Source organism: Branchiostoma belcheri, unplaced genomic scaffold (assembly GCF_001625305.1).
Source record: "Branchiostoma belcheri isolate BF01 breed outbred unplaced genomic scaffold, Haploidv18h27 scaffold78, whole genome shotgun sequence".
Lineage (NCBI taxonomy): Eukaryota > Metazoa > Chordata > Leptocardii > Amphioxiformes > Branchiostomatidae > Branchiostoma > Branchiostoma belcheri.
The window spans coordinates 3,902-18,294 of record NW_017804442.1 but is presented as its reverse complement, the minus strand read 5'-3'; the positions used below and the strand labels follow the sequence as shown (position 1 = coordinate 18,294).

General features: G+C 41.2%; 2 protein-coding genes across 2 annotated transcripts in view; one reads left to right on the top strand and one right to left on the bottom strand.

Moving 5' to 3' along the window:
* Positions 1 to 1,095: 1,095 nt before the first annotated feature.
* Positions 1,096 to 9,801, bottom strand: LOC109485815 (G2/mitotic-specific cyclin-B3-like). The gene is made up of 13 exons (XM_019789495.1): positions 9,678 to 9,801; positions 9,239 to 9,422; positions 8,335 to 8,439; positions 7,575 to 7,712; positions 6,355 to 6,620; positions 5,940 to 6,024; positions 5,449 to 5,565; positions 4,890 to 4,979; positions 4,312 to 4,455; positions 3,230 to 3,385; positions 2,462 to 2,611; positions 1,658 to 1,788; positions 1,096 to 1,218 (listed from the first exon to the last, which is right to left on the bottom strand). Exons 2-13 carry the CDS (start codon positions 9,308 to 9,310, stop codon positions 1,161 to 1,163), a joined length of 1,512 nt encoding a protein of 503 aa, XP_019645054.1. The 5' UTR covers positions 9,311 to 9,422; positions 9,678 to 9,801; the 3' UTR covers positions 1,096 to 1,160.
* A 1,961-nt stretch (positions 9,802 to 11,762) lies between these two features.
* Positions 11,763 to 14,393, top strand: part of LOC109485678 — a gene marked incomplete at its 3' end in the record, with an annotated part of 4,119 nt that continues 1,488 nt past the window's right edge. Inside the window, exons 1-4 of the mRNA XM_019789344.1 lie at positions 11,763 to 11,827; positions 12,369 to 12,627; positions 13,425 to 13,575; positions 13,936 to 14,142. Of these exons, the coding sequence (XP_019644903.1) occupies positions 11,806 to 11,827; positions 12,369 to 12,627; positions 13,425 to 13,575; positions 13,936 to 14,142 (639 nt within the window). The remainder of the gene's footprint in view (positions 11,828 to 12,368; positions 12,628 to 13,424; positions 13,576 to 13,935; positions 14,143 to 14,393) is intronic.

Below are 14,393 nucleotides of genomic sequence, written 5' to 3'. Positions count from 1 at the left end.
AACAATGTTATTCTTCGAGTCTTAGTACTAGTATACTTGGTTGTTGTTGTCATTGTATATGTATGGTGTGCTGGGGAGGGGGGCGGTACGGAACAAATGTGTTCGCAAGATGACTTCGCGACAAAAAGTTTTTCGCGAATATTGCTAACTTACAACTCTTGCGAATAAAAATGCATTTACAGTAGAAATGTTTTAAATGCTACAGTACTCATAAATAAAACAGCACAAAAGATATTTGTTCGATTTTAATGAAATATTTCTCTAGCTTCTATAGTACATGTATCTTGCACCTATTGACATATTTTTGGACAGACTATAATACATGTAATAACTAAACAGTAATACTAAAAACAGACAAGACAATGGGTTATTTGCTCTATATACCTGACACGATTGACTAAAAATGGAGACTCCCTAAAACATGTAAGAAAAAAGTTATCTGTATATGAGTAAAAGGAAAGACCTGGGGATATTGTACAATAGAGCAAAAGCCATTGATTATATAATTAAAATCACTGTTTTTACATGGAAGAGACTACCAGGTAACAAAGACAGGAGGACAGCATGTATGTACAGAACAAGAATTACATGAAATGAAGTACCGGTAAGTACATGGCACATAGCTCTACCTTAAGTACAATAGCTACTTCTACTGAAACATATACTAAAAGACAAAATGTTTGACATAGTATATACACAACATTGAACTTTAAAATAAAACTCTACATAGCAGGTGCTAGATGTAACATTGTTTCAAAAGTCATGTATTTTTGCACTCTGTATATTTCTTGAAATTTGGAACTGATTTAGTTGAAATTTGGAATGACATTTTCAAATGGCAAGAGAACAGTAGGTTGAATACTGGTGGAGGTAAAAATGGTTGATTTTTAAAATTCAATATCCTTCCAAATTAAAATTGCATTATCTTTTTCTTTGAATTCTCCATGAAGTAAAAAACTTGGAGTTTTCATTGAATTTCACATCAAAATGTTTTGCTTTTTATACAGATTTTCAGAGTTGTCTTCTGTTATCAACACTCAAGTGTTTGGAATGATCTTTTGTGTACTAAGATTTTAGTTCCAGCTTCCTTTGTTCGTCCTGATTGCAACTACATGTAAAAGCTTGCTTGCACTATTTGCACAAACAGACAGGGGGCGTTTCTACTCCATCTCCTCAATCATGTCCAGTGGCGGTAACTTGGCAACCTCGTAGAACACACTGGAAAAAAACAAAACAAATCATGTCGTATAAGTTAGAGAGAATTGTATTCGAAACAAGTGAACTTAAAAAAAAATGAAACAGTGAGTCTGAATGTTAACAATTATGATGTCAATTTTTGAGGGCAAGGTCTCTACACACAAACAGGGAGTGAACATTCTGGTGGTTTTCTAATCACTCTGTGATGGTTTCAATCTCATCAGTGGCATTGAATGACTAGGATAGCAGACATGAACATTGAGAGACCACAGGTTTCACTCCATCCATTGCAGGCTAGAAGTCAAGTCCTTGGGAAAGGCACTCTCACTCCACCCTTTGTTTGGGGAGGTAAAAGGCAGTGGAACGAGCGGGATATGCTCCATCTTCCAATACCATATCCTAGACACCGTGGACCATCAACCCACTTCCCCTAGGACTACCCTTTTACTACTTGGCTTACCTGTGGGAGTATTTTGCACGGACAGTTTTCAGTCTAGAGTCCCTCGGTGCAGCTACAATGGAGTTGAGGTGTCTCACCACGTCTTTCAAGTCATCCTCCTTGTAACCAGAGTAGTATTCCAATGTGGGAGTCTGAAACAAAGATTGCAAGGCTCAAGATACTGTACTGGTGCATGCAACACTGAGTGATTGGTAAATTAAATTTGCCAGAGTGTAGGAGGTATGGATCATACAAAAACTGTTGAAAAACCATTGCCATTATTTCTTTTGCTGTGCACCTCATGGGGTTACCATTAGTGTAGGGTTAGTAAAAATAACGTCTTGCATTTAGCTTAAATTTTGGGTACACAAAAAAGTACATAGAGCACCCTGTATATTTTGTTAGCCCTGCACATGCATTCACTCACACTCCCCCCCCGCCACTCACACACTGAACAGATGAACTCCTTACCCAGGCTTCGAGTTTCTTCATCTTGAAAGCGAGCAGCCGCCAGTTTGGACTCCCGGTACGTCACACACTCATACTCTCACTCACTCCATCCCTCCCTCCATTCACCCACTCCCTCCATCCATCCAAACAAACCAGCCATGACTTACCCAGTCTCCCAGTTTCTTCATCTTGAAGGCGAGCAGCAGGGCTGCAGCTGCCAGTTTGGACTCCCGGTACATCACACACTCATTCTCTCACTCACTCACTCACCACTCAATCATTCATTCACTCGCTCTCTACTCAATCACTCACTCCACCCTTCAACCACCCATCCTACCTTCCTCCATCCATCCACACAAACCAGCCATGACTTACCCAGTCTCCCAGTTTCTTCATCTTGAAGGCCAGCAGCAGGGCTGCGGCTGCCAGTTTGGACTCTCGGTACGTCACACACTCGTACTCCTGTAGGGCCAGTTCAAGCGCAAACCTGGCCAGAGTCAGGGTACCCATGTCTACTTTGGAGCACTGGGGGGGACAAGAAGGAGGGGTACTTAGACTTTAAGTTACAGGCAATCTGTGCAAAATAATGTCCACTTCATACACAGAAACCATGCATGCTGATCCTGTTTGGCAAGCAAGTGGAGTGGGGTTGAAATTATCAATCTAATCCAAGAAATGCTGACTTAAAATTGTACCCATGAAACAATTTGTCTATTCTAGCAGTAGATTGTTTGATTCCTTTGATTCAACAAAGGAAGCAAAGTTCTATCAAGAAAAACACAAGTAGACAAACACACACACAACAATGGCAGTGACTGAGTTTGAATTTTTAGTAAACTTTTATCTTCTCAGCTCTTGGCAGTAGCTTGTTTCATTCAGTGAGTCTGATCCTTAGCATATCTCATAAAGAATGTAATACAAAATGTATGTATCCTGGACACAGATATTTTAGACTATACTCGTAGCATATCTTCTAAAGATCTGAAGGAGAAGAGAAGGATTTTACCTTAGCTTTAATCTCCTAAGGAATCTGTATGAGAATGGGAAGTTTAAGAAGACTGTACCTTAGCATATCTCCTAAGGAACCTGTATGAGATGGGAAGTTTAGGAAGACGAGGAAGCTTAAGTTTAAGAATACCATACCTTAGCGTATCTCCTAAGGAACCTGTACGAGATGGGGAAGTTTAAGAAGAAGTCCAGTTTGACCAGGATGTTCTGCTCCATGAGGATGATGTCCTCCCGTCGGTAGGCGTCGTCACAGATGAACACAAAGTCGTCGATCAGCGGCGGACACCTCTCCTGTGGAGATAACAGAAAAACTTTTTTTTACAAGGCAAGAAAACAATACCTTATCTTGCAATCATTTTCTGTATGAAATCCTATTGTAATGAACATTTAGCATCTCTTATATATATAAGTTATAGATGAACACAAAGTCGTCGATCAGCGGCAGACACCTCTCCTGTGGAAGGGGCGGAAAAACTTTCTTTACAAGGCAAGAAAACAATAGCTCATCTTGCAATCATTTTCTGCATCAAATCCCATGGAACCTCGTAGTTTACTAATAAGTTACTCTTAGCTAACTAAGCTTATCTTATGGATGAACACAAAGTCGTTGATCAGCGGCGGACACCTCTCCTGGGGAGGGACGGAAAAACTTTCTTTACAAGAAAACAATATCTCATCTTGCAATCATTTTCTGTATCAAATCCTATTGAACCTCTAGCTTATCTTATAGATGAACACAAAGTCAATCAGCGGCGGACACCTCTCCTGGGGAGGGGATGGAAAAAACTAACAAAATGCCAGAAAGGGAACATTTGCAAATGCATGTTGACCTTCAAATGGTTTAGAATAACAAACCACTGCTGTTTATTTTTACTCAAAACACACACTATACTATATAAATATATATCTATCTATATATGATGATCTTCCTACTGTCCTGCAACTTGCTACATAATGTAACCCAACACCACAGGACACCTGCTACAGTACCAGTTGCCACGGTGACAGCCTTCTGGTCTAGGTCAATGACTCATTAACCTTATTTGTTTGTAACGGAAGAAGAAACAAGGCAAAATAATTTGTTCTCCTTCTGCAAAGGTAGGCATAAATAAAAGAAGGTAATTAGAGTATTTTTTTAAACATAAGTCTTGTACATGTGTATTGTATGTTCATTCTAAGCACACAATAAGGAAGATTCCAACCCTTCCAAAACTCACGTCAAACTTGCAGGACATGAAGAGCGCTGTTGCCCCCACCAGCTGGAGCCTCTCCTTGGTGACCCTGGTCTTGGCCAGGTAGTGGTCCACGATCTTCACCGCCTGGTACAGGGTCTCGTGGTTCAGCTCAAAATTCTCCTGGACCTATGGAAGGACACAAAGGTCTTATTATCAAAGTTCTTGACTAACACTTTGTTAGGATAGCCTAGCCTCTACCAGGCTTGGGGAAGCAGCTAGAACGTAAAAATTACAATTTGCCACAAACTACCCTGTTATCAATGTCTATTTGGCCTCTTTCCAGCTGCTTCCCAAAGCCTGGTAGAGGCTAAGGATAGCCACTAAGTTTAAACTGGCGTGAAATCAAGGAAACTTTAAGTTTTCCAGAAAAGTTATATTTGACAGACATGGACAGATAAATGATCTGCAGTAGCTTTGCCGAGTTTCTTTATGTGCGAAAGTAAAGTAAGAAAACAGTTAACAGTTTAAACATCGCCTGCTAACAGTTTAAACATTGCCTGCAAAAAACATTAGCCTTTTCTCTAATGTTGTGGTAAGTGACTGTGTGAACAGTACCCCACCTCTACGAGCCAGTCCACCAGGATAGCACGCATGTAGGGCTCCAGGTGGGCGTTGTGGATCTTCAGGTACTGAGGAAGCAGGTACTTCTCCTGGGGGAGGAACATGTTTCATTAAGTTAGGTGAAAGTGATCTTGAAGCAGGTTAACATCACAGTAACTGAGGTTTATGTCTATCAGCTAGCTTCAGAACGTCAGAAACTGACCAAACAGACAGAAAACATGCTAGGGGAGTTGGTGTGTCTTAAGGAGTGAGTACTCTTTGCCACTCTGTTTGGTCAATTTCTTTCCGGCTCTTTCCAGCTGCCTGGCTAAGTTTAGGTCACTGCTCAACTACCTTTCCACTGGTCCTGACAGACACTGTGTACAAAATTTCCAGATTCACTGTGCCAGGGAACAGAGCACCATGGCTTATGAGACACTTTGAGACTTTATCTCATTTCCTTGGGCAAGGCCTTACCTTGTTAGACTCCTATATTTTGTCCTCCCTTATCCACAAGACTTATTGAGCAGTACCATTACAGGCTTTAGAATTCTTGTAAAGTTTGAGAGCCATCCATACCTCCCTGTTCTTCATGTACTGGAAGATGTCCTGTGCGTAGTGAGGCACCAGACTGGGGTCTTTGATGTTCTCCTGGTCATAGTCATACAGGGGAGGGCTGCTGGGGATGCCCTGGGGCTGGGGAGGAAGGGAGAAGTATAAAATTAAGAACAGAAAAAGTGTGTTCTTGTGGTGTCCCTTTTTTTACTTCCACAGTACAGTCCCTCAGTGAGTCTAGAGAGACTGACTGACATAGAGGTTAACAGTCAAACCTTTACATAAGAACCACCTGGCCATTGTGATGACATTTGGTAGTCCCTTAGATAATTTTCTTGCTGACACAAGCATGAAAAAATCCTGTCTATGGTGACCACCTGTCCTCATAGACCAGATTGAATTGGTCCTGTCTTGTGGGCAGTGTTCTGGGGCAGTTTGGACTGGACTGTTGTGATAGACACAATTCTAAGGCAATGTTACCACATTCATTGCATTTTAGCAGTTTTTTTATTTACCTTGCCCTCTGCTGCTATGGCCTCCTCTGTCTTCTGTCTGTTCTTTTCATTCAGGTCCTGAACACTCAGAACTGGAGACTCTGGTCTGAAACGGGACAGGATATATTATTGAATGTTTCATCTAGTGTGCTTAGTTTCATGTAAAGAATAATATCTAACATACACAAATACACATATGCACACACACACTGTAAGTTTGTATCTGCAACCATGTATAAGCAGTACAAGTATTGTGTGTCACAGTACGAGTATGAATCAAGTATCCAACAAACTCCAAGTCCTAGCCTGGTTACCAAACCTATTATAATTTATAGCTCCTGAGTCCTACATCCTCTCCGCAAATAGAGAATGTAGGACTCAGGAGCTATAATACTATAGGTTTGGTAACCGGGCTACCAAGTGAGTCCATCCCTACCTGCTACTATCACTAGCAGAGCTGTCGCTACAGTTGGAAGAAACAGATGACTGGGAAGATGGGAGGCTATCCACAGACGATACACTCCCTTGTGAGCTTGAGGACTCCGGCTCTGTCGAGTCATCTCCAGGCAAAACCGGCTTGGCGAGCTTTCCCGGTTTGGACGCAAGCCTGCCTGAACGTCTCCTTGGCAGAACCTTCACGACTTTCTCGATCTTGGTCACTTTCTTGGCTTTCTCCTTGCCTTGAAGTTGTTGGGCAAAGGCCTGAGGGTGAATAACAGTGGATATTACGTTGATGAAGGTTAGACATCCAGGTAAACAATACTTATAGCATAGGAAATTCAAACTCTACTACTGGATAAATTACGGGAGATAATATCCAAATGTTTCGAGTGACATCCACCGCATTTTCAATGACATTATGAATGACCTAGTTATGAACCTGACATGTTCAACCATTTTTTCCAGTTGCTCAAATATGCTTTATCGTGTTCTGTTAGTTCATGACATCAGTGACGCTGAAGAAGAGTGGTGGATGTCACTCGAAACGTTTGGATAATCTCTGTAATTTATCCAGTAGTAGAGTTTGAATTCCCTATGAGGACAGTGGATATTATCAGTGGATTTATCAGAGTTAAGCCCATGTCACATATTCAGAACCTTTCCCCAACCACCAGCCAACCAAAAGAAACTGCAAAGAAAAATTTGTTTAGTCTTCACCATGCAAACAAAAAGCACAGACATAAACATTTGTGTTATAACAATTGTGAGAGAACCAATTGCAACCTCTTTACATGGAAAACAGTGACAGCTAGTTGTAGCACAAGCCTGATGAGAATTACATGTATTACTACTAGTGATTCCAGCAGTTGTTAGGATGGTACTACAACGATAAAATGTGGTAAAATGTAGCATTTTTTGGCTGCAATGTATCATCCAGATTCCTAACATCTACTTTGAGATTGTGCCCTAAAGACTGCTCCCAGCTACTCTCCAAGTACAGGTTTTGTTCTAGGTTAACTTTGTTGTTTTTTGTCACCTTTTCTATGTCAAAAAATAACAAAAACTACCCCCAGCGGACCAAAACCTCTGATTGGAGATTACCCCAAGCCAATGCTGCACCAGTGAATGAGCCATGCATAACTGTCATGCTAATTAGTACAGCGTGATTAGCATAAATGGGACGGCATTAGCATGTACGGGACGGTCCATTGTCACCTGTATGAGAGTACTGGCTGCTACAGTCTCTCCAGACTTCAGGGGCTTGTCTTGGCTTGTTGTTCCCCTTTCGCTATCCGAGTCTACCTCCCCAAAACTTACGCACCCAAACAGGCCGGATCCTTTTTGCTTGGTGGCCTAACACAGAGAAATCATCTCACCAATAAGTATGTTGTGGCTAAACTATAAATAAAGCACCATGTACTTTATAGAGTCAGACTGAAGAAGACTTTGCAATGTATCTGTTTGGAGCTTTTGAATTTCATCTGCCACCATTATCATACAAAGATTATTTTCCACCCATGCCAACAAAAATAAAATGAGGAAAAATTTAGGGGTTATGGTTACAAGAACAACATGAGCTCTAAAGTAGCCCAACATTTGACAGCTTAGCTAATATTATCACTTTCTGAAATCTATTACATTGTACATTTTTTTTCATCAAAATGGCAATGCTCTCAACTTTCAAAGTGAAAGTGCCATCTCTGCATAGATGGTTGTAGCAATAAAGACGTTCCCAAATAACAGTTTGTTGTGGTCCCTCTAAGTTTAACCAGGTACATGCAGGAATCTACAGGTAAGGGAAACACTGACGAGTATTTGTTCTCTTGGTTCATCATGAGTATGAAAATGTGATACTAGTGTTCCCAACCACCTAAGATTATTTTAACATGTACACCAAAGCAAGTGATGTGATATGCATCATGCAAATATAACTTTGTAATCATACATATGTTAAAAAAAACAGGAAAAGCTGTACATTTGTGATGTCCCCAAAAGCTGCTCTTCTCTTGGCCACTCCGTCTGCTGTCTCGTCCGATGGTCGCTTCGTGCCGCCGCGAGTCGTCTTCTTGTCATGGTGGACCTGCCAAGGGAAGATCATGTTCAAAAATCGGTCTTTTCATCGGTCAACAGCCAGCCAAACATATTATTAGCTATTACGTTGACCAAAATGTAATTTTCACTCTTTACCCCCCACAAAAAGTTTATAGATATATACGTCTTATATATCTGTAAACGCTTTGTGAGTGGTTTGGGGTCTGACTCTTGCCCACACGTTCAACTACAGACTAGCCTGGGTGCCAGACCAATAGCACATTGGACAAAAAGTATCTCAGTGATGCGAGATACTTTGTGTCCAGTGTGCTATGGGTCTGGCACCCAGGCTAACTACAGACCTATGTTTGATTTTGAATTATAAAAAGGCCTCCACTTGTAGGTATTGCAGTGAAAACTTGCAAATGCAGGCCAAATGTGTTTTGTAAGATTCTGAGTCATAGTTTGATCATTCAAGCTGGTGGTATGACTCACCATGATCACTCACTCTACCACATGGTGTTTGTGTAACTTTGTGGTGTTGCAAAAAATTTGTAACAAAAGATCTACATATATATAATGTATCATCTATGGCCTAGACTGAAAATCAAAATATTTCTACCGCATTATTGCTTTTATTAGGCCATACAGATAAATTTGGGGGTAATGATTAAAGCTCATGACACATCTGGGGCCAAAATTTTTAACTGTTGAATAACAAACAAGTTTGTTTTGAACAACATATTTTACACACCAGTGTCAAATTCTACAAAGTACAGCATACAAGACTTTCAGATAGCATGGTTAGCTTTAGCAACAAAATATATCCACAATATCTGTAGAATTACCAGAGGAACTGCTTTTTTCTGTGGATTGAGCGCGCCAAGACCCCCGCGTTGAGACCGTTTGGCAAGCGGCATGCCTGTTTCTTGTTGTCTTCAGACAGTTGGGGACAAAAAACAACCGCCTTTGCGTCACCCAAAAATATCCACACACAGTCACAAACAATTCTGGAACTCTCTACAGCAAAATCTGTGGAAAAAAAAGGATTAAGAAATGTTAGCAAAGCTGAGGAAAATAAACAAATTCAGCTTGTTTTTGAAACGGAATTTTTAGAAAACGACGCCATATTTGCTTGACAAAAGATCGACGTGTCTGTTTTTAAAAACGTTGTGCTAAAACGGTAGATTTAACAGAATTTCACACGAAAATTTCACCTAAGTATACAACATAAATGTATACTCAAACACTATGCATTGCATAAAACATTCTAGATCTATTAAATACCTTCAAAAACGCTGAATTTGTGTCTCAAAGTCCACACACACAACTGTCGCAAATTCCGGAAGTGCTACAAGCGATCTGAAAGCCCTTTGAAAGATGCTACATATGCAAATTACGTGCTCTGATTGGTCCGCGGTTCCAACGGACAACCAATCAGAAGTCAGAAGAACGGAAACTAGAATTTGCGTACAAAATAAGGGAATTTTTACAAAATTACTCAACGTATACAATCTAAATTTGGTCTAAAATTGTGGCAACCGTGGTTTAGATCGCAAATGCCGACTAAAATTGACATAAAGACTTGTTTAGCCAGTTCGCCATTGTTCGGCAATGTTCGGATGTTTCCGGCTCTAGGCGAATGGTGCCGGACATTGACGAACACGACTGTTTCTAGTTCTTTCTGGGCTGGTATTATATATTTTAAATATATGAGATCATATGATGTTAGTTTATACGTGTCAAATCTAAATACTCGATAAGGTATCAAGGTAGTATGTAAATACATGTATTACAATGAGTTTGAAGAGCGATCTGTCATTTGTAAGACCAGAAAAAGTGCGCACCCACCAGAGATAGAAATGGGACACTCTAGAAAACTCATCTCCAAGCAGATCCCTTTCGGTGGCAACAAGACAGTATCAAATTTGCCAGGCAGTATCCATTAGCCAGAGAATGTCGACGGCCACCGGTGGTGGGGGTCAGGACAAAAAAAAAAACGGTCATGTAACGTTAATAATAATAATAATTACTCTCCAAGCAGAGGTTGTGGGGGGAATGATCGTTACATTTTTATATATGGCCGTTTTTTTTTTGTTTTTTTTTTGTCCTGACCCCCACCAACGGTGACCGCGGAGCTTCTCTGGCTAATGGATACTGCCTGGCCAATTTGATACTGTCTTTTTGCCACCGAGAGGGATCTGCTTGGAGATTAGTGGCCGCGGACCTTCTCTGTTTATATATCCAACTGCCTTCTAAGTAGGGTATACAGTCATATTACGAACTACCTATACTTTGAACATTAAACTTTTAACTATTCTTTGATATTTCATTATTTTTTTTCACCACCAATCTTCCAAACATCTGTTGTGATTGGTAGAGGCTATACAATTATAGCACAATAAAGGTTTTGTAGAACTGTTGACTTTTACGTTATATAGGGCGAAGTCCACACTTCCAACACTACAGTATAGTCTGGTGAGGACCAAGTTCAACTGACCCTGGGTTAATGTTTATGTGGAGTGAAGCGGCATTGGTAGGTTATTGAGGGTGCATGATTTCTCTGGACTATGATTGGCTATGCATGACGTCACAGTTTGAACTCTAGATGCCCTACCTAGATGTAAGAGTTACTCTAGATCTGTGTAACACATACCCACGGGCAGTGACTTTTGTGGCATAGATCCAAGAGATAGCTAGAAACAGAAGTGTAGTACGAAGTCGAAGGTGAGTATATATACATATTGTTTGTTTGTTTGTTTGGAGGTAACGACTTTGTAAAGGATATACTGATCCTTTTCATGCCTATCTCTCAGATTTCATACTATGAATCGTAATTTAAAAAGTGGTAATTTCAAGTGTCTTGTGCATGACCTGTCGAACAGGTGTGTATATAACTTTCGCCATTCTGCCGGGTACTAAGACCACTAGCCTCCGTAGCAGGCTAGTGGTAACTCGGTAACAATAGTCATCAATCCCTGTAGACCTCACCGAAGACCGACGTTGACAAATGCAGTCACTTTCTCAGAAGTTAACTATACTGGTGGATTAGCAAGAGGGGTCCGGAAGTGACGATGACTACTATATCCGGAAGCATAACTGTTAAATCCATGACCACTTGCATTCAACGTCGTCTTCATTATGTGGCTCCACCGGTGAGGCATTCACATCTACACAGGCCGATACGTTTTTCCGATCTAAATACCTTTCCTACAATCTTCCTCACCTTTGCAGGTAACCAAGAAGATAACTGTGCTGACGTAAAGCCGTGAACACGTCCTTTAAGATGGCCTGCTCTAAGGAAAAAGGTAAATTTTGCCTTAGTTGAATATAAGAATTTAGTTGCTACTATATACTTTAATCTTTTAACTTAAGATAACTGTGCTGACGTAAAGCCGTGAACACGTCCTTTAAGATGGCCTGCTCTAAGGAAAAAGGTAAATTTTGCCTTAGTTGAATATAAGAATTTAGTTGCTACTATATACTTTAATCTTTTAACTTGTGTTATAATCACTTTTGCTTCAACTTACAGACGTAACACAACAAAGCAGCCAACAACAACTTGTTCTTAAAGTGCACAAGGAAATTGGCTAGATTCAAAATCATGATGAAAAGATTCTCAAAATCTATCCAGTTGCTTGAGCAACAGTTTTCTTGTGTATCTTATTCATGTATGCTCGTGGACCTAGAAAAGAGATGGTATGTCTAATCTTCGTCGATTTGTGTATACTATTGACACAAATCAAAACAGCGTGTTGATCACAACCATTTATCTTTACGAGCCGACGTTTCGATGATCGTCTGTCATCTCCATCAGGGCAATTCTGACTGGTTTACTGTGCACTGACGCTAGATGTTACTTGGTGCATAGTGCACTAAAGGTGTTACATAGTTCACAGTACTAGTACGTATGTGACAATGCTAAATTATTACAGATGGAAAACAGGGTGTTGTTTCAAACTTAATCTTGTACTTCAGAGAGTCAGATCCGTGAAGACATGAAGGAGTACTACGGCAAGACCATCCAGAACCGGGATGAGCTGTTGATTAATAACCAGGAGCTCGAGGCCGGTGGATGCCGGGAAGAGTCTAAAATTAAAGACCAGGAGGCCAGTGGATGCCGGGAAGAGTCGAAAAATAATGACCAGGAGGCCGGAGGGTGCCCGCTCGCTAAATGTAAACTGCCCCGCCACGTCACAGAGGCTCTGGCGATGGTCCACCCGGACGTTCAGGCCAAGTGAGTCAGGTTAACGTTAGTGACCAAACTATTTTGAACTAATGAATGAATAAAGTCATTTATTTGTTTAAAGTTAAAACTTTTGGTCACATAGAGCTTTCGACCAGTCACTCTGGTCTTCCTCAGTAGACTGGCCCAGGAAGACCAGAGTGACTGGTCGAAAGCTCTAGGTGATGAGAGAACTTTTTTGTATTGGACCAAAAGTTTTAACTTTAAACACAGATGAACTTTAATGAAAGTCATTTATTGTACGTAAATACCCACCGGCCGGGTTAAGTACAGGTCACAGCAGAAGAATAGAATATAGATAACGTTAGGTAAGTAAGTAGATTCAGTAAGAATTTAAAAACACGTTCATATATATGGTGACAGGAGTCTAAATCCCTCCTGCTATAAAATTGCAACATGGTGACAGACGTCTGATTCAGGTCATTGACCTTTTTTGTTTGGAGAAGAAGAAAAGAAACAGAGCAAACACAATATGTTTTCCTTCTGTGAAGGTAAACATACTGATATAAAAACAAAATAGGTTGTTGATGGCTTTCTTCAGGGGTTACGTCGGTGGCTCAACAGTTAGAGAGTTGGACTTATAGGTCCCGGGTTCGATACTCACTGTGGCCCGACGTTGTGTCCTTGGGAAAGACACTTTACATGACTTCTCCACCTGTACGGTGAAGCCCACCGAGCCTAATAGGCTAATCTGTCTAACTGTGTCCCAAAACACACCCTACGGATTTGGTGCGCCAATATGTCAACATCTGCACATTTGCCACCGAGAGCCGTTAAATTTTTTTCAGGAGTTACGGGTGCGGCTTGCCAGTTCCAGAGTTGTTGGAGGGGTGCCACGTGTTGGACCTGGGCAGCGGGGCCGGACACGACTGCTTTACTCTGGCCAAACTGGTGGGCGAGACGGGCCACGTGACTGGCGTGGACATGACGGAGGAACAGGTGCGTAGGTTTGTAAACATTGCCATCACGATCCGCATCATAGCCGCATTGCAACAGTATATAAAGCATCAGTTGTGAATGGCAAAAGCCAAAAGTGGGGTCGTGTGGCGTAACGACAGAGTACTCGACTCGGAACCAAGAGGTCCCGGGTTCGAGTCCTGACATGCCCCCGATCTTGTGCCCTTGGAAAAGGCACTTTACACGACTTTCCTCACTTCGCTCAGGTGTAAATGAGTATTGTATTGTCCCCTGTGTTGGTGGTAATGTAAGTTAATGTAAGGAAAAAAAAACTTTTTTTGAGTGTTCCCCCGCCACGTCTTGTGATTACTAGTACATTTTCAACTAAAAAAAATGTTACAGTTGGACTTTGCCAGGCGCTACACCGACTACCACCGGGAGACGTTCGGCTACTCCAAACCCAACACGGAGTTCGTCCGGGGGTACATCGAGAACCTTGGCGAGGCTGGGCTCAGGGACAACACTTTTGACGTCATCATATCCAACTGTACGGTCAATCTCTCCCCGGACAAGAAGGCTGTCTTGGGGGAGGCATATAGAGTTCTGAAGGTAAATTTGAAGGCGTAAAACAATGTTACATTTAGAACTGCATATTGTTAAGTTTTCTTTTGATGCCCACGATCACGATAATGATCATTCTGGCCTCATGCCTAAATTACGCTACACGATCAAACTTAATTGTACATTAAATGATTCATATTTAGAGGAATTCTTCAAAATTTAAAACGTTTAATACGAACATTTACTATCTGAACTTGTTCTGGATAGTCTCTCCGTACCCAAGAACCGACCGACCGACC

Excerpts from the sequence above, each read along its gene's own strand:
- LOC109485815 (XM_019789495.1), bottom strand. The coding sequence starts at position 9,310 with ATGCCGCTTGCCAAACGGTCTCAACGCGGGGGTCTTGGCGCGCTCAAT. Across the intron at positions 6,025-6,354 it reads TCTGCTAGTGATAGTAGCAG|ACCAGAGTCTCCAGTTCTGA; the intron begins GTAGGGATGGAC and ends GTCCCGTTTCAG. Across the intron at positions 4,456-4,889 it reads TGGTGGACTGGCTCGTAGAG|GTCCAGGAGAATTTTGAGCT; the intron begins GTGGGGTACTGT and ends GTCCTTCCATAG.